At 37.8% G+C, this 21074-nt stretch overlaps 1 protein-coding gene across 1 annotated transcript; it reads left to right on the forward strand.

Moving 5' to 3' along the window:
* Positions 1-4988: 4988 nt before the first annotated feature.
* On the forward strand, positions 4989-6002 carry LOC117791056 (V-type proton ATPase subunit F). Its single transcript, XM_034630686.1, has 4 exons — positions 4989-5082; positions 5136-5217; positions 5272-5477; positions 5536-6002. Exons 1-4 carry the CDS (start codon positions 5029-5031, stop codon positions 5581-5583), a joined length of 390 nt encoding a protein of 129 aa, XP_034486577.1. The 5' UTR covers positions 4989-5028; the 3' UTR covers positions 5584-6002.
* Positions 6003-21074: the final 15072 nt, after the last annotated feature.

Consider the following 21074-nt stretch of genomic DNA (forward strand, 5'->3'; position numbering starts at 1 on the left):
CAGATTAAAAAAAGAAACAAACTTGATCTGCCTGCAATATTGAGGAATCTACATACCAAATTTGATGTCACTAGCTTTTAAATTGTTCTTATAAAGGGGTCGTGGCCGAATTTTGAAATAAACTTGATCTTGATCTGCAATATAGGGGAGGCAACATACCAAGTTTGGTGTCTCTAGCTCTTATAGTCTCTGAGATCTAGGTGTTCATACAGACGGACGGACAGACAGACAGACAGACAGACAGACAGACAGACAGACAGACAGACAGACAGACCGACAGACAGACAGACAGACAGACAGACAGACAGACAGACAGACAGACAGACAGACAGACAGACAGACAGACAGACAGACAGACAGACAGACAGACAGACAGACAGACAGACAGACAGACAGACGGACATTGCTATATCGACTTGGCTATTGATGCTGATCAAGAATACGCACATATTCGTTAAAACAAACCCAGTAGACCCCTGTACTTTTTTTTAAGTACGGGGTCTAAAAATACAATATTATTGAAATAAAAAATAGAATTTAATGTATAGTTGTTAATTGTTTTTTTTTAGACATAAACAACAAGCAGATACACTTTAATGCTCAGAAATACCCACTGATGCCTATCAGAACCTTTCTCAATCCGGCAATCATTCAATGTTGTGATGTCAACGTTCCTTCCATTCGCATATCTTGTATCGGCAACTAAGTAAACTCCATTAGCAGCTGAGCCCCTGGCAAGTGTGCCCCTTTCCGCCGCCTGCTGTCAAAGCGAACATCAACTGACGTGTCGATCACTATTTTTGATGCTCTCGCTCCCACACAGGCAGAAGTGGGAACGTTAAAGACAGGCACGGGCATGGGCACAGTTTTTGGCATTGTTGTCGCCGCATCGACAACGCCTTTTGTGATTGGAATATAAAATAAGCAACAATATATTGTGCGACGACGACGACGACGACGACAATAGCGATGAATCTGTGAAAGATACTGTGGCAACAGGGCATTGGCAACGACACAAATCAAACGCATCTGCTGGTGAATTCGTCAGACAGCTGCTGCGAATTTCAAAAGAAGTCGCAAGTGTCAGAACATTTTGGCTCTAGTATCTTTCAATGTGTGTGTGTGTATCTGTATCTGTATCTGCAACTGTAACTGTATCTGTAACTGTGTATGCGTACACATTTCTCAATTGATGACGGCTGTTTAGTAATTACGTGACGTTTTTGACAAAATTTTGATTCCCAACGTGATTTGCAGACGACCATAACTGTAGACTGATGTGCGGCATGCTCCCAGAATTGGAACAAACGCCTCAACTTTATGGCTTTAATGCATTTCTATTAACGGTTTAGCTTGGCTACAACCATCACCAATGCCACATGCTGACCCAGTTCGTCAATGGAATCGACAAATACACGTACATTCGCGCCAAGCGGACAAATGACCAGCCTAACGAACAGTCGAGAGGTTATCAACCCAATGCATTGACACATTTTTGGCTTACGGCCAGCCAAATGCAGAATTTTGAGCTGCGCCTTCACAAATTATTATTTATGCAGTTAACTAAAAGCAAACACACACACACACACATACACACCTACACAATTATATACTATGTCGAATATAATTGGTCTCTTCCTGCCACCGAATGTTGCATTTCTGTTGCTGTTGTTGTCGCTTGGTTTATTTTAATGTCATTATGCTAATTTTACAGTTCGATTGAATCGAACTACCAGAAAAAAAAGGTAAAGTGAATGAATTGGTGAACTGGCAAGTGAATGGCAGGCTGGCATCTCTGTTGTTGTTGTTGCTGTTGTGGTTCCTGTTGATGTTGTTGATGATGTTGTTGTCGCTAATGTCGCATTGATGTTATGTATTCTCTACTCGATGCCTGCATTTGACATTTTGCTCATTGCTTTCTTGCAAATGTTGTTGATATTTTTGCACGCCTGTTTAGCTTTCAATAAAAATCGTTGAATAATCAGCAGCAGCAGCAGCAGCAACAGCAACAACAGCAGCAACAGCAGCAACAGCATTCAAAGGTTCAATGTGTGGAAGAAGAAAGCGTATTGCGAATTTTGTGCGACTTGATTTGCGTGATGTGCATACTGTCAAGACGATGCCTGACAAAAACTGCTGTCCGTACTTTGTATTATATAAGATTGCAAATGTTATGGTATTTTCAAGCACTATATAAATAACAAGAGTGTGTGTCTTAAACGCTTAAAATGGAAAGGGCGAAAGTCAAAGACGAACGAGATTAAACGGAAAATGTGTAAATGGGGTGAACGGAGTCATTAGTGGGTGAATCGGACGGAATGTGTAGAGAGACAGCTTTTAACTAAATACCATTCAGAAAAAAAACTGTCAATTTAAATTTATTTATTTAATTTATTTATTAATTAATAAATTAATAAATTAATTAATTAATTTATTTATTTATTCATTTATTTATTTATTTATTTCTTTCTTTCTTTATTTATTAATTTATTTATTTATTTATTTATTTATTTATTTATTTATTTACTTATTTATTTATTAATTTATTTATTTATTTTTTTAATTACTTATTTATTTATTTATTTATTTATTTATTTATTTATTTATTTATTTATTTATTTATTTATTTATTTATTTATTTATTTATTTATTTATTTATTTATTTATTTATTTATTTATTTATTTATTTATTTATTTATTTATTTATTTATTTATTTATTTATTTATTTTTTTTTTTTTTTTTTTTTCTTTATTTATTTATATATATATTTATTTACTAATTTATTTATGCACGACTAAAAGCAATCGGCAAAGAAAAAGATTACTAAGTATAAAAATTAAATTAAGAATTAAAAATAAAATCAATATTAAATATAAATCATGAACTGTAAAGAAAAAATTAAAATAAGATCTGGAGTATGCTAAAATTAAAAACAAACCAACATTTGTTGCAAGAATTAGGGATAAAACCCAGAAAAACCTTATCACACCAATAAAAATTAGTGTTGGTTTTAGTAAAAGTATTAAAATTCGACTAGTACAATGTAATATAAAAAGTTATTAGTATTAGTCAGGTCAGGTTATGCTTATCTATTCACTTTCTTGATCAAATACTTTAAAGAATTATAATTAAGTTTATTCATCCATAGAATCAAATCTACATCGTAAACTCTAGCAACATGGTCAGCGGTAAAATCAAGTAACGATTCAACACTTTTATTTTATACAAAAAGTGTGTACAAAAAGAGAAAACCAAAATTACCCCCACCACTTATAACATACTGTCCTCCTTCCTGCAAGTAAGCAGCACAATTTTCAACAATTTCGAGAGCTTGACCCAAAGCATTTAGTGCTTAACAGGAAAATAGGCAAAACGTGCCGGGCATAAGTGAAAATTTCTAGGCAGCACCATATTAGATGTTGCCCAGACCATATTTAAAAAACCAAAAGCCAGCAAAGTCACAGATTGTTGTTGTTGTTGCTGTTGTTGTTGTTGATATTGTTGTTTGCAGCTTAGCTGAGCTGCTGTTGCCAGTTGCCAGTTAATAAACTAAAACCGGTAACATCAAATGCCGCTGGCTGTTGTCGTACCAGTGTCTGGCATGTTAGCTGGATGAGCGGATAGCTCCGGCAATAGCACTTGCAACAGTATGAATAGAAAAAAAAAGGTCAGACGTCCAGAGATGACTTGGTTGGTATTTGATTGGGCTTAAACTGGGTTCGGTGCGCTATTGAATTCGTAGCAGATTATCGCAATTTGTGACAATTTGTGCGTTGCAATATTCCTTAGGTTTCGGCAGGCAAAACCGAAGTCAAGTCAAGGTTCAATGCACCGAGGGCACTGCATTAACTGTAAAATGTAGCCATGTTGAGACGCCAGCAGCTGCCAATTAACTGTAAATGTCACGGGCTCACTTCGAGCCATTAATCATAATTAGTTATGGCATACGACAGCAACAACAACAAGCAACAAGCAACACCAAAGTGGTCATTGATATGCAAACAATTAGAGTTGATTTGTATAGGCGATTCGAGTTCAAATTTAAGCATAAGTCGAGTTTAAGTGGCAACATAGCAAAGCGCTATTGTTGAAAGTTTCAAAGTTTGTTCAACAATTAGCAAAATGTAGCTCAAAGGTTTTAAGGGATTGTTGTTCGGTTGTTTCACTTATTTTTATTATTGTTATGCATCTACGTAACGCAAATGAGTTAACAACAGCGAAAAGGAAAGCAATAATGGTGCACATAACCGGCTCTGGATTTGAAACGATTCACTTTGCTCAAAGACAGAGACAGAGACAATTCAAGCAACGCGGCGTATGCGTAATGTGTGTGAGTTGTGATGCTTTGTTTAACCCTTTCGAGAAGTTATCTAATCCAATTAGGAGCTGTCGCAGCATTAAAGTTTTCGAGCGCAACATTGCGTAAATTGTACAATGGGCGTGGCACAAGGCAACGGCAAATGTTTTGGCACACAAATTGTTGTTGTTGTAGCTGCTGCTGCTGCTCTCGATTAAGTTTCGAGCGCCAACTGACAAAATTCGTTATAAAATTGCAATGCAATGGACGTTGGCAGCAAACATTTTAAACAATTATAAAACTTGTTTTACGCTTCACAAAACTACACAAAAAAATAGAAAAGCAAAAGAAAAATTGCTGCAACTGCAACGGCAGCAGCAACAATTTGCCATCAAATGCGCCGCAGCTGTCAAGTGCAGCGACGCCCGTCTTCCTTTTCCCGCTATGATTTGATATTGTTTTGTTTTAGATTTTGGTATTTTTGTGTTTTTAGGAAATGACCCGATTCGGATTTCACTAAAATCTTTTCACAAATCAACGCTGTTCATTTTATTCAACTTAACCAGCTATAAAATTGATTTTTTAACACTCTATTGCAGTAGGTCATGAACCGAAATGAAATCTTTCTTAGCACATGTTTTTAGTATAAACAACATTGCTTTGTATTTATTTTAAGCCAAGCATTCGATTTGTTTCAACGTAATTAAACAATTGTTTTTTTTTTCAAAAAATGTCACATCGATCCGTTGAAGATGGTAAACTAATGGCTGTCATAGGCGACGAGGTTTGAACATTTTTAGAGTATGCAGCTTTAGTTTATGTAAGTTATTTCTGCAGGACACCTGCATAGGATTTTTGCTTGGCGGCATTGGGGAAATTAACGAGCAGCGACAATCCAACTTTATGGTCGTGGAGAAGGGTAAAGGGTAACCAATGTTACCAGTAGCTTGACACTGTTTAAATTCCTTTTCAGATACTAGTACGACTGAAATTGATGATTGCTTTAAGCGTTTTGTGGCACGCAATGATATAGCCATTATAATGATCAATCAGATCTATGCAGACAGGATACGCTCGACAATCGATAAGCATTTGCTGCCTGTGCCCACTGTGCTGGAAATACCCTCAAAGGAGCAGGCATACGATTCAAGCAAGGATTCAATACTAAAGCGAGCGCAGGTAAGTGTTAAATATGAAATATAAAAATATACTTTAATACAAGTTAAACCTTATCTAGGGCATATTGAAGCCAGCTGGACGGCATCGTCAGTTCCAGAAATTTTAAGAAATCTTTAACATTACTTATGAGCATTTTCAAATAAAATTTGCATAGCTTATGGCAGCAGCTTTGGAATGCTTTCGACATTGTTACAAACTTGATGGCACAATTGATTTGAAAACTTTCAAAATATAGGAAAAGAAAAAAAAAACGAGCACCACAAAAATTTCATGCAACTTTTCAAGTTTGCGTTTTAAGGAAATTGCCAAAAAAAAAAATAAAGAAATATATATAAAAAAAAAGATATCACCATAACAAAAATCTGAAGAAAAGTAGCATTGCTCGTTGAACGTTGCACTGGCAACCGCAACAACAGCACCACCAATAACAAAAGTAACAACAAAGTGAGCGAAAACGATACAAATAAGCGCTGAAAATGCCAATACATGGCAGAATGCAAGTGGAAAACAAAAGCACAAGAAGAAGAACGCAACAAGGCACAACAAAAGTACCAGAAAACTCTTGAAAAGACAGCGCACATTGATACAATTTACGTTGCAAGACTTGAAACTCTGCTTAAAAAGGTGGTGCAGCGGGGAAAGAGTGGAAAGAGGGGGAAGAGGGGGCAGAGGGGCAGAGTGTCAGGAGCGGAGCGCTTAGCGCAACAAAAGCATGCGAAAACAATATTTGCGCAAAGTATTTTACAGCAAACTTTTCGCACCAAGAAGTTAACAAAAAGGCATTCAAGAAGTTGCGACAAGTTCGTCTTTTAGAAGGCCTAGCTGTAGCAGCTGAGGGCGTGGCTGGTTCAAGTCGGTTGCTGGTGCCGCCCAAAAGTAGACAACGCCATTAAGCGCTCAATTCGAGTCGATGCCTGCAAGTATGCAACGATAAATCGCACTGTTAATAAATGCACATTCGCCCACTGATGTCTCTATTGAAATTTAATGAGCCATGCAATTTGAGAGCATCGAATTGGCTGGCTGTCAAAAACCAGCACTGCAGGTACAAAATTCGGACAACAAAATGGCGTGCAACATTTTGGGGCCTAATTAACCACAGGGCTGACACAGTCACTTCCCCCAATTTCAAAGCGATGCACATTGCGTATACGTAATCGCATTTCGTTTGATCTGCCAAATGCATTCGACAACTCAACTGTAAACGCCACAAACCTGCAGTGAACGTAACCAAAATGTGAGTAGATTGAAAGTCCATTTCACAAAGCAGCAAACAGGACTTGAGTCCACTATTTTATCAGGTGTTTTCCATTAATTGAAGCTATGTAATCATTACTACAGCTAATACATATGTTTAACATTTTTGTAATGCAATATTATGAGATCAATTTAATTTTTGTAAACTCATAGTATATTTTTTATTTTTAGTTGTAGTTCATATTAATGGCATTTAGTATTACAAATCAATTATTTTATTTAATTACTCTTACGTGGCCAACGGGCTTCGAATTGTTTCTTTTCTTGTTATATAAACATCTGGATCGATGTCATTTTTAATTAAAATACGAGTACAAGTCGTTGTGCAATGCATTGTTGCAGTCATATACAGTTCTTTAAATGACATCAATTGGCTGGTTGAAGGAAAAAGAGAGTTTAAAAGTGCTGCGAGTGGAAGGGAGATGCAGAACTTTTGACATACGACGACAAGTCTGGAGAGAAAGAAGAATTACAGAAGGGAAAACTAAATAAATAAGTGAATGACAAAAGTCGAGCCAGTTGCATTGGCTGCAGCAAAACTTTTGCACGAGGCTGCGTAAAAAATAAATAAATAAAATATTTGAAAAAGTAGTTTTGAATTCTCATGACAGCGCTTAAAAACAAGCAGCTGAATGCAATTTGAAAATGGGAGAATGAAATGTTATTATAAAGAGGCTGGCGATAACAAACACTGAGACAGACAACAAAGCCAATGTAAATGAGATGCATAGCCGTAAAAAGATCTGAACAGCTGGAGCAGTACATCAAGTGTTAATTGAAACTGGCAACTGAAAGCGGAGCACAAAGACAGAAACCACATTTTTGGCATTCCAATTTTAATGAACTTGGTTGGATCTCTGTTTATAATGGAAGTATTTTCATTAAATTATTTTTCTTGTATTGACCAACAACTGCTTGCAATATTCTGAATGCAAATTAACAAATGAAATTGCTTCAACGTTAAATTAACAGACAGCTGGCAACTACAATGCAAGACAATGGATGAGCAACTAACGTTCTCGTCTCGAAAATTATTGGATTTGGGGCGTTGGTTGCTTCAATCAGCTGCACAGACACACAGGCACAAAAGACGCCCACATACACTTAGACAATTGAAGGCACTTGACACTGTGGCAGAACGACCTGCACAACTGGATGTGCTCGAAAACAAAGTTAATTAAATGATCTGATCTCCATTATTCCCAAGTGCTAATCTCAATTACAAAATTGAAATGAGCAAAGCACACGAGTAGCACACTGGACACACATACACACACACACACACACAAACACACACACAAACACACACATTGCGACTGATACATATACAGACTCTGGGGATTTTCAACCTTTCCTTCCTCCCACATTGACAAACATACGAATGTAAGAAACTTGGCCAAAATGTAACTCGAATGTCAAAGAAAACATAGAAAGGAAAGTGAATTGAACTCAGTAGATTGAAGTGCAACAGAGAAGCTAGAATCGGGCAAAAAGACAGTCTGAGTACACTGAAAAAAAGGACAACTTCTAAAATGAAGAACATTCTTCTTAAATATTTTGTTTTTAATATAAGATTAATTTAAGACCAAATTACTAAAACTAAGATTATTAATTTTAAAAATCTTAAGCTCTTAATGTAAGAAAAAAAATCTTAAATTGTTAGGCAAGTATAAATAGGTACTATTTTGTATGAAACAAATGGTGGCACCGTGGTTAAAGAGACCGCTTCAGTTGTGAAGCAGTAGGCGGCGGTTCGAATCCCACTCGTTACAAATTAAAATAACATTTATAAAATTACTTAAACACAATAAAATGAAAACAAATCAAAATTTAAAAATAAAAATAATTATAAAAATAAAAAAAAAATTTTTTATTTATTTTATTTTTTGATTTTAATTTTAAGAACATTTATTTCTAAAATAATAACTTGGTCTTATTTAAAAAGTTCTTAAAATATAGATGTGCTCTCTTAATTGAAGAATTTTTATTCTCGACGTATTTTTTAGACCAAAAATCTTAGTTTTGAGACCAAAGTCTTGATTTTAGAACATTTTTTTTTATCAGTGTATGGTTCGGCTTTACATATGTTGAGGCGTGGTGTGATATGGTATGCCATATATAGTAGTATGGTAGCAATGCAATCGGCACAGCACAAAGCGATTCATTAACAATTGCAAATTGGTATCAATTCATGACAGACATTCAAATGTTTCTCTGCCTTCGTGTATGGCATTGCAGAGCATATACACACACACACTCACAAATATATATATATATATATGTATATATATGTGCACATATGCGTATGAGCACAGTTGAACTTAATTCTCCGAATCACTGAGCTAAACAAAATCATTGAAACTGCCATTGTCTGAGCACTGAGAGTGTGAGAGTGAAGAGTGGAGAGTGAAGAGTGAAGAGGCAAACTGATGATGATATTGGCATGGCGTATTATTAGGAGTATTGAGGACTTGGTGCTGTCAATAGCGTTATAGTATTGTTCTAGGCATGACACAGACATTCAAATTGTGCGTTTAATTAGCTAAAGCAGCGACAGAGGTAATGGACAACTACAGGTAAACGGAGATGACTTCATTGCACTGCCTGGAGTACTGAGTACTGAGTATTGAGTATCGAGTATCTGCATCTAATTAATTAGTTTGAATTTAAATTAAGTCGATGTCATCAATGACTGCGTCGACAAGAATGTCGATGTCCTTACGATTGGAAGACTTGATTGGAGGCGTGTCTGTTTGTCGAAGTTGGCCATCACTTTACCTAATTTGTATTCAAAACACAGAGCAGCAGCAACAACAACATCAGACACTGCTGTGCCGTTACAATTACAGTTACATTTGATTGAATGAGTCCCGCTATGATAACCCCTCACTGCCTTTTACATCACAGCCAGCGATTAGACATTCGAGCTGATTTTAGCTGTGACGCTTAGTTTGGGTTTCCAAATTAATTGGTATTGAGCAAAGCGATGTTTTGATCGGATTAAGAAATAAAACAATTATACGAGACAAGAACATTGATATATTGCATTTAATTGCATTATTCCATTTGTTGTTGTTTGTGGATTAATATTATAATTATTGAGTTCACTTCTAAACGTTGCAAATGAATATCGGATTATAAATTATTTCAAAGATTATTACGCAAGGCCTTTCTACCTGTGATACAGTGATTTTCTGCCTGCCATATTCGCATTTGTGGTGCAAACGGAAACCACCCACAAACGCTCCACTAATTTGCCGAGCACTTTGAGTGCACCACGAACACAACAGTTAGACAACTGCCAACAATTCCTTTGTTGTCTCTACAACCACATTGCAGTTTTGGTCTACTTCATATGCATAACAAATGCATGGCTTTTGTATTGTGATACTCGGGAGTCAAAGCCGCAAAGCACAAAAAAATAAAATAATATACAATTGAAATGCTAAAAATTCCAAAAAATAAAATATAAAATAAAAACCAAAGTAAATGCAATTGTATATATAAATATAGATACAAATATATACAAATAACCATTATAAATAGTTAGTGAAATGAAAGAGGAAACTATTTAGCTTCAGACTGTGTGCAGCAACACTAAAATGTTCAAGTCGCTGGCCAAAAAAAAAATGTATATAAAAATGCCTGTGGAAAAGTACTAAACACACACACACATGCACAGAGAAAGGAAATAAAGTTACACTTGCACACACACAAACACACACACACACACACGTGTATAACAATAAAATGGCGGCAAGCCGCCGACGCCATCATTTTTGGGGTAATGCAAAATTACGTTATAACGGCATAAATTTAAATAAATGCCGGTCTCGGGATTTTTATGCATTTTTACCGCATAACAAATACTTGTGCTGGCCCATGCTATCGCTCTAATGCGCCTCTGTAGCCCAGGCCACCTTACACACACCTACATATCCACACACACACACCCACACACACACCCTCCCATACAGCAACATGCCATTTACCTTTACCTACACTGAAAAAAAAGACCAACTTCTAAAATCAAGAACATTCATCTTAAATATTTTATTCTTAAAATAAGATTATTTTAAGACCAAATTACTAAAACTAAGATTATTAATCTAAAAAATCTTAAAATCTTAATATAAGAATAAAAATCTTAAATTGTTGGGAAAGTATAAATAGGTACTATTTCGTATCAAGCAAATGATGGCACCGTGGCGCTCTGGTTAGAGAGGCCGCTTCAGTAGAGAAGCAGTAGGCGGCGGTTCGAATCCCCCTCGTAACAAATTAAAATAACATTTATAAAATTACTTCAACAGAATAAAATATTAAATAAATCAAAATTTAAAAATAAATAAATTATAAATATAAAAAATAATTTTCATTTATTTTATTTTTTGATTTTAATTTTAAGAACATTTATTCTTAAAATAAGAACTTGGTCTTATTTAAAATGTTCTTAAAATCAAGATGTGTTCTCTTAATTCAAGAATTTGATGTTCTCGACGCATTTTTTTGACCAAAAATCTTAGTTCTGAGACCAAAATCTTGATTTTAGAACATTTTTTTTATCAGTGTACCTTGGCTGCTGTCGCTTCTGCTGCTGCAGCATTTTCACTAGTGAAATTTCCTTCCGTTTTCATTGGTGCACCCGGCTAGAGGTTGCCAAGTCACATGGTCGGGTGTGGAGAGGTACATAGAACCGCTGCCTGTTATTTGTATGCCCCTAAAATTATGCAAAGTAATCCTGTCTGCTACACTGGCCGCTCAAAGTTCTCATTCCGCGCCGATACTTGCAATTGTTAAGGTAATAAGCGGTTTTAAGTGCAAGCTGCACCTGTCTTCAGAGTCAGTCTACAGTCCACAGTCCTCAGTCTTCTGGCTTGGTCGCGTCTGTTGCATAACCAAATATTTGGCCACCTTAAGCGACAGGCATCGGCTGCAGCAGTGCAACAGAAACTTGGCCAATTAAATGGCTAGCCGTAAGCGAAACTCTGACTCTGTCTCAGTCTCAGTATCAGTCTCAATTCTATACATCCAGCTGCAGTATTTCCCTGCTCTGTAGCTGTGCGCACTGACCGCCCCCAATCCCGCTCCTACTCCAGTCTCTGCCCCTGTCTCTTCCCCTGTCTCTTCCCCTGCCCACCGGATGTGGCAGCGCCATGCTTTTCGGTTTACGTAGTAAATTAACTTCCGTTTTATTTGTAAGATTTCCTTTCGCTCTGCTCGTCGTTCGTTTGCCTTTTTTTCTGCGCCACCAATTCAGCCCTGTCCCTGTCCCTGGTCGGAGTGCTTTTGTTACATTACTTTTGGCTGTGGGAGCTACGGGTTTGGCTGCTTGGCTGCTGCTTTTGTATATTTTTAAGCGCTTTTTCATTCAATTTGCGAAATTGAAGTGGGAATTGAGAAATAAATTCCGTTCCGTGTGTTTCGCCTGGCACTGCGAATCTGATACCAGATCCAAGTCTCGACTACAACTCTGGCACTTTGCGTGTTTGCACACGAGTGCAACGGATGTGGCCAAGGCCTCCGAATCGAGTCGAGTCGACTGGGCGGAATTAGGTGAAATGCAAACGTTTTACTTAATGAAATAATTGAGGCATCTGAAGGTCGGCAACGACCGACAGTACTGTCCGGAAATGGGAGCATTTAAATGCGGCATAAAGCGCATTTCCGTTTGCTGTCCAGTCCTCTATCTCTCTCTCTCTCTCTCTTTCTCTTTATTTCTTAAACTATCTTTCAATCTATGCTCCACTTTTAGTCGCTCTTGAAATGTCCGTTCACAAAGATAAATAGCTGCGGCTTCAGTGAGTCCAAATGCAAATTTTAAGCTTGACATTTATGCAAACGGAGAATGGAAGCAAAAGGAAAGGACACGCGATATTTTGATATCGCTTAGTCTCGGTCGCTTATCTCAAATAAAGTAGCAGAATCACACAAAAATCAATACACCTCACTGAAAAAAAGACCAACTTTTAAAATCAAGAACATTTATTTGAAATATTTTGTTTTTAATATAAGAACATTTTAAGTCGATATTACTAACTTGAGAATAAAAATCTTAAATTGTTAGGAAAATATAAATATGTACTATTTCATATGTAACAAAAGTTCTCCCCGTGGCGCTCTGGTTAGAGAAACCGCTTTAGTTGTGAAGCAGTTGGCGCCGGTTCGAATCCCACTCGAACAAGACCAAGGCTGCAAACCTCTAAAATTTTGTTAAAGGTTCGGTTTGGCGGTTCGAGCCATAGAGCCAGACATCGGTTTGGTTCGCGAATTGGTTTATATACCCCCTAAGCCAAAGGTTTGGGTTCGAACCTTGGTTCAATTTCATACAAAAAAATATTTGTATTGACATTTTGAACTAATAAAATTTTTTTTTTAAGAAATCAAATTTTGATGATAATTTAAATTTATTTGAAGAGTTAAATATGACTTATTTTAATCCGAAGTCTCAAATAATTGCGTAATATTAGAAAACCATAAAATGTCTGTAATTATTTTTTTTTCGAGCCGAACCTTTTGTTTTAGAAACCGGTTCGGCTAAGGTTCAGGCTCGCAAAGTAAATAATTTCAAGGGTTCGGTTCATGATCCGGTTCAGCCTACTTAAAATGCCGAACCGAACCGGTTCTACGAGGCTCGGTTCAGAACCGGTTTGCAGCCTTGACCAAGACAGAATAAAATGTATATAAAATCAAAATTATAAATTAAATTTAAAAATCATTTTTAATTTTTTTAATTTTGGTTCTTAAATTAAAGAACATTTATTCTTAAAATAAGAAATGCTCTCAAAACAAAGATGTGTTTTCTTAATCTAAGAATTTTATGTTCTCGACGCATTTTTTAGACCAAAATTTTTTGTTTTGAGACCAAAATCTTGATTATAGAACATTGTTTTTATTAGTGTATGAGTTGCCGCCTAGTAAGCCGTGAACTCATGTGACCACTCATTTAATCGGTCATGTCTGTTACCTGCTTATCACAAGTGCGCTGTCTTCAATCTATTTGAGTATTGGCCTTTTTTTTACTTCAGAGAGTCGGGCAGCTAAGATACAGTCCCCCCCTGTCACCCCAAGCATTTTCAATTTGTATTAAAAGCTTTTTTTCATGAAGCGAAGCGAAGGGGAGTGTTTAGCTTAACATATGCATTAAGAAAAGAAATCTGCTCCTCAATTTTCCGCACTCTGTCTACCTCACTCTTTCTCTCAGCATTGCTCTCAATGTTATCGTCCAATTTGGGTTGATAATTTCACGGTTTGTTGACAACTCAGGTGGACAAAACATTGTGTGTCCGTCCATTGCTTTTACTGCTTCTACTGACTGACCTCGGCTCGACCATTGGCTCGTCTGGTTCATCGCAATGCGAGTAATGCTCTTGAGTGCTCTGACTCTCACTCTGACTCTGGAGCTGATTCTGTCCCCTATCCAGATGCCATTGTCATGACATTTACATGCACTACTGACTGCCATTAAGTACTAAGTCCTAGCTATGCAACCATACCAAATCATCTGAGCAAGTGAGACTGAGACACAAAGCAACTGCTGTTTGAAAAGACTTTACTTTGAGTCAAGCATCCGAATTTCGCCTCAAATGATTGCCTTGTCAATTGGTTTATGGCTCAGTGTGCCGGTAAATGTATTTGGACCCACTATTCACTCAATATTCAATGGCTTGCTATGAATAGCCCTTAAGGACTCTACTGAATCACAGACAGAATTAAGAGAAAGTGAGCGATTATTTAGTGGGTATGAGAAATCTACATTATTAACTACAACACTGAACTCTAATAATTGCCGGAATTGGATTAGTTAACAGTGTAAGACAGTTGATCCAACAATTTTAAGTATTCTGCGACTTCTAGCAGTGCTCGTAAACTTCCATATAAATACGAGTAAATCAAGTTCCCAGAAATGTTTATATACTTTCCCTTGCCAAATGACCAATGCGTCCGTTTCCGATATCTCATTACAAGAGCAACATTTTTATTTAAACCGATTGAGTGATTTATTGTAATTTATTTCATTTAAATCGTTTGTCTGACACAAACGCAGCGCAGCGCAGCTCAATAAAAAAGGCAACCCACATAGAGTCAACCGAGCCACCAGCCGCCAACAGACGAGCCGAAAAAAGCGTGAAATTTACAATACATTTTACAGTTGGCGGTGGAGCACGCACCGTTGCCCAGGACAAGCGGGACGAGGGGCAATACCCGGCCCAGGACATCGCTCGTTGTACGCATTTAAATGTTGGAGAGCAAAAAAAAAAAAATAAAACACAAGCAGAACATTGACGTCGCTCCGCTTCGCTGCTGACGGGCCGATGATCTGTCGCAGGCCGACACTTCAGCTGGCTACTGCTACTCTCTACCCTGTAGCGAGTTGTCAAACGGGTGTAATACTTACAGGGCAATGCAAGTGTTTCAGATGGTCTACTTATGTATATCCAATTCTAGGGTGTCTTCTCGTCGAGCTGTCTGCATTCTTTCATTCATTTTGGCCCTGTTTTGTTGCTTATTTTTGCGTGCTCAGTTCAGTTGCTTTCGCTTGTATTGACTTCATTTTAAATTGGCGGTTAAATCTGTTTGAAATTGTCACGCAATCACACACCAACACACTAACACACACACACACAACATTCAGAGCCAGACATCAGTATACACACACACACACAGAGACACACTCACTGCTTGGGTCTCTGCTTGGCAGCTTGGTCGGCTGCTGATTTTAGTGATTTTACTTTTGCGTTCGTTTTGTATTGCATACTTTCGTGCGCTCTCTCGACAGCGACGCCAACTGCGACGTCGACGGCGACAGCAACAGCACTCGGCGCAATCAACGCAACGAGGCATTAATTTGTTGTACACTGTGACATAATTGGGTGACAGTGCGGCAAAAAACAAGTTGTGGGCCAGTATTTTCAGAGAGCGAGGCGCCTCTTTCTTCTCCTCCTGCTCCACCTGCTCCGCCTGCTCCGCCTGCTCCTGCTGCTTTTCATGCAACTGGCCCCAGTCACATTGCTCGCTTTTGATATAGCATTCAAGTTTATTAGCCTATGAACAATTTGTTAGGTGTGCGCTTTTCTCTTGGCATTGCATTCAAATTTTAATTAATGCAGTCACACCTCGACATTTCCATTCCCATTCCCCATTGCCAACCCAGTTGCAACACTTCCAGCAGTTGCTGCTGTTCTCATAGTTTTTAGGCCAAGTCAAAATAGATTTTGACAACTCAGGCTGCAGCAAGAACTGCAGCTGTTTGCCACTGAAATTCCTCTTTGCATACGTCAGTCAGTTCTACTTTGTGGAACACCAAATGCAAAGGTACAACTCTGACCCTGACTTCAATTTGGCCTGCCTCGTACTCTGGTTCCATTTGGAGTTTGCTCACAGCAAAAATGTTGGCAAACCGCAACAACATTCTTATGTTATGCCGCTGGCTGCCGCTCTTGCCCTTTGACCATTGGCCAGACGCAACGTTGTGGTTGCTGGGGTCTCGTTTGAGAGCCAACCAAAGACATATATTCTCTTGTGTTTCTCACTTCATATTTTTTAATTTGCGTCTGGCACTCTTTCTGTTCATGAAAGAACCAAGACTCCTGCCTCTTGTGCATTTCAGTCTGGCCAAAATGAGTCAATTTCAGTCATGCCTTTGCCAACATAATTATAAAGCTCGTAGGAATCGAATGCAATCGAAGCTTCTGATTTATTTCCTTTCATATTCAAATGTGTGAAATATTAAAATTTGCAAGTTGTACTTTCCTTTCAAAAGGAATCGATTGACAGCACTTGCTAATTGCACAAATTTTTAAAAAGAAAAATATATGAGTAGCAGCACAAAGTAAAAACCCCAATTATTGACATCCATTGAAAATGTGTACTTTTTAAAATGATTTTCTTGGATATTTTTTAATTTTAATAAGTACTGCAAATTTACACTTTATGAAAGCATGCGCCCACTTTAACAGCTGTTATTTTAACATTGGACTGTTATATTAACATTTCTGGTATGTAGCATAACAGTTTGATGTATTTATTAATGTATTAAATGATGTATTTATATATATAAGTTAATACTTGGGATAAATGAATTAATGCAAAAAAAAAAAACGACCCATTCTGCATCTGTTAATTTCTTAAGATCAAAGTGGAATAAGCGAGATTTTATTAACAAATCACAAAAATGAATTATTGTTGATGAAAATGTATATTCCCTGTCCTAATAAAATTTCCACAGAGAGCTCACATAGAACTTCAAGTGGATTATAGTACTTATTTAAATGTTTATTTTCGTACCTATTTATTATTGGTTATTGAAATTAAAATCAGCGCAAAAAACCACAATAGAATTCTGAATATTGTGAAATTTACACACATTAATCGGAAGTGGGTGTGCGATAGTGTGTGTGCGTGTGTGTGTGTGTGTGTGTGTGTAGAAGAGTGGCTGCGGGCACTTAGCGATGAAACAATAGCCAATAAAGTGCATGAAAAACTAATTGAAAATTTTGTACAACAAAATTGAAGTACAAACAATGCGAACCAAAAGTGCATATTAAAAATATGCCGTAAATCGGCCAGCTATATACCCATAACAATTTCAACAACAATAACGTTTCTCAGTTAAGTAAATACAAAGAGAGCAGCAACACTTATATCAGCAACAACAACAACAACAGCAACAACAACAACAGCAACAACAGCAACAACAACAGCAGCTTCACGACACGAATTAAAAATTAATAAAATGCATAACTTGGTTGCACATTTTATTTACATGTAATAAATAAATGATTGAAATTCCATAATTATGTAGGTGTAAAAAGAGCAAAAATGTGGAAAAGCGCGTCAAACGGATGCAGCATACAGAACATTTTAATTGTTGCCATACTCATTGGTTAAACATTTGATAGTTATTTTTATGTTTTTTTTCCAATCACTTGTGTGTGCGTACTGCGCAGCTGCCGAGCTAAGCAGTGCCAACGGAAACCGGAAACCGGAAGTGGCGAACGCCATTTGTGACTGCCGCCAAAAGTGTGTATAAATCAGCCTTGGAAAGTGCCATTGTCTGGCTGTCAATGCAACCCGACAGATCGGACCGGACCTTATCGGCAGCAGGGTTCATACTGTTGGGCGTAATTGTTTAACCACGGACTTGTGCTTTAACAGCATGTTATTGAAAAGTAACAACATCAGCACTAACAGCAACAGCAACAACAACGACAACGACATGCATTACTGATATACACTACATATATACAATCATTATGATGATAACAACACTCACAGCAACAACAACAGCATCCACTGCATTGACCCCCGTGTCGTGAGCGCAACAATTGAAAATTCAATTAAAAGTCTTTATTAAAATAAAATGCGCTATAAACTCGCTGCGGCCACGCCCACACGCCCACATGCCCAGACGCCCTTCTGTGCTCTGATCTCCGCTCGCATGGAAGCACTTGGTGGTCGTGCCTTTTATGCCCACCTGCTGTGGCACGACACACGCCAGCCCCCGCCGCCCTGCCAGCCACGCCTTCCAGCCTCCTCGATTGACCCAAACGCTGTGCTGTGGTTTTTTTTCCGTATCTGAAGCGATGCAAAGTTAATTTGGGTTTGTTGTTGCCAATTTTAAATGGTGGTTATTATTGTTATTGTTGTTGTTGTTGTTGTTGTTGATTCGGTTTGGTTTGCTCGTAAGTGATTTTAATTAATTTAAATTCGAATTAAAGCGGTTTGTCCGATTAAAACTCAAAAACTGCAACACTGATCGGCACCACAATTAAAATTTAACAAAATTGCATTTATACAAATTGTGCATAATTTAAATCGGCAATCAAATGATATATAAATAATGGCTGCAGGTCATTTTATTAATTGGCCGTGCAAACAAATACAATATTCAAAATAATAAATTCGGCTTTTAATAAGCTCTGACAATGGATTTAAGCTTTCAGCTGGAATTTTAAGCTGCGAAGCAGGTCAAGTATCGTAATAGTAAATTTCAATCAAATTATTAAAGCATATCATAATATAATTAGCAGTATAAGTAAATTAGAATTTGATTTAATTTAATAAAATATTCACTTTGATTTGTCATGATTTTTTAGTGCATCTCTATATCCTAGCACTATGGCGTCTAATTTATCTGCCTCGATTCGTTGCAAACTTCACGACTAACTTATTATACTATCTGCTGGTTCAATGGATTTGCACAGCGCAGCTCAAAGCTCCGGCTAAGTCGTTGTTATTGCATTCACAAGATAAATGATGCTCCCATCCCGTTGCCATTACGGTAGTCTGGCAGCTGGTACAGCTTGGATCCTTCGTGCAGTGCCAAGGTAAACAAACATCTCGGATTAACAGTGGACGCTGGTCAGTGGGACAGTCCAGGCATTGGGTTAGTAGTTAGAGCAGGACATGGCTATTAGAGTGGAGTGAAAATGACTTTTTTTTTATTTTCGAAAACAATACAGTTAAATTAATTAACCACAATCAAAAATAACATGCCTTCTTTATACATTGCACACATTCCAAAAGAACGTGTCCGCCGTAAATGTACTATTTTTTATTTTCGAAAACAATACAGGTACTTGTATTTCACAATTTTATAACTGGTACTGGTACCTACTATGGTGCTAGGCTATTTTACAACATTTTCACAATCATATTATTAAATTAATCAACCTCAACCAAAAATAACATGCCTTCTTTATACATTGCACACATTCCAAGAGAACGTGTTTGCCTCAAATGTAACTGATTTTTACTAATTTTGTTATGCTTAAAAATTCTGTAAGTCTGATATTTTTACACCGATTTTAACAGTTGATATGGTTTTCGAAAGTTAACAGTTAGGGCTAACTAAGAAAAATAATATTTGATTTTTAAATCATCAGATTTTGGGCTTAAATCACAGTTTTGTCGGATTTTTTGAGCTTTTGACCGATTTCTCAAAGTTGATCTTCGATGCGCAAGCTAAGAATGACCTCCAAAAAAATTGATTTTTTTTTACAGCTTTTGCTTTTATAACGTATCATCCATTAATGAAAAAAAAAAAAAAAAATGTGATATTCACTCCACCCTATTGGCCATGGACGTGCTGTTGCTGTCGCGCACAGTGCGCCAGTGTGACTGTGTGTGTGTGTGTGTGTGTTTGCAGTACACACCTTGCACTTGGCCGAGCGCCCAAAGTTGTTTACACTTTTGAAGGCAGCACATAAGAGGCATGACAAAACACGAGGCAAACAAAACTAAAGCTGTAAATAGTGGACCAGTAGCAGGACCAGAGACCATCCCAGAGTTAAAAAACGCACCAGCAACGAAAACTTCAGCCAAAGCTACAGTCCTCCATTAGCAGCGGGCAGTCACCAACGTGGACGGAGGCTGCTTGACCAAACTAACTAAAGTTGACTAAAAGCAGTTTACGGCAAAAGGCGTGGATGTGGATGTGGATGTGGATGTGTACGTGCAAGGCGCACGTGTACGTGTATTTGGCACTTGGCCATTGTTACCTTTGGCTTTGTCTCTCCATCTTTGCTCTGTGACTGAGTGACTATGTGTGTATGTTTGTGTGTGTGTGGACTTTAAGACTGGCTAAGCAAGCTTTTGTGGTGCAGAGTTAAACAAGAAAGTGGCCAAGTCACAGTCAGCACAGTCAGGTGTCAGGCAGTCGACGTCCTTTGAATGGCAGGCAACCTAAAACAAAGGACTACCTAGCATAATCAGCACTCTGCAGTCGCGTTTTGGCCAACGCCATTGCCATGGCAATATTGCATTTATAATTTCGCCAAAACGCCACAGAATGAATGGAGTCAAAGGATTGCAAGGATTGTTGTTTTCTTGCGTAGCCATTAGACAGCTCCTGGCAGCGTTTCCGCCACCGCAACAAGACTTTAGACAAGTTTTCACGGCTGGCTAAAGGCGGCTCTGATACAACGCGACTCAAACCAACTGAGGCGGACCAGAACTGATGCCTAGACTACCGTCGAGGGGTAATAGAAATGTTCATTTCGTTGTTTTATGCCTATTTACGCTTCTAACAGGACATCCGGCAAAACGGGGCTACAACTTAAGCGGCTGCTCGACTCCTGCTACCCTGTTTGATATTTCTCACACGCTCCAATTACATACTACCATATAAAGCTCCCACTTATTCAACCTAACCCAACCCAAGCCTATTTCCACTTGGCTCTGCAAAATAATAGCGTGCCAAAGAGCTACTTCATCGTTCAGCGGAAGTGATTGAAGGTGTGCCGTTGTATGAGTGCCCTCACATGTGTGTGTGTGTGTGAGAGTGTGAGTGTTGGTATTTTCGCATACAAAAGTGCCAGGCCATTGCTGAACTTTGAGTGC

This window comes from Drosophila innubila (assembly GCF_004354385.1).
Source record: "Drosophila innubila isolate TH190305 chromosome 3R unlocalized genomic scaffold, UK_Dinn_1.0 2_E_3R, whole genome shotgun sequence".
Taxonomy (NCBI): Eukaryota; Metazoa; Arthropoda; class Insecta; order Diptera; family Drosophilidae; genus Drosophila; species Drosophila innubila.

Coding starts and splice junctions, on each gene's coding strand:
- LOC117791056 (XM_034630686.1), top strand. CDS start 5,029: ATGTCACATCGATCCGTTGAAGATGGTAAACTAATGGCTGTCATAGGC. Junction 5,083..5,135: donor TGGCTGTCATAGGCGACGAG/GTTTGAACATTT, acceptor TTATTTCTGCAG/GACACCTGCATAGGATTTTT. Junction 5,478..5,535: donor CAATACTAAAGCGAGCGCAG/GTAAGTGTTAAA, acceptor AACCTTATCTAG/GGCATATTGAAGCCAGCTGG.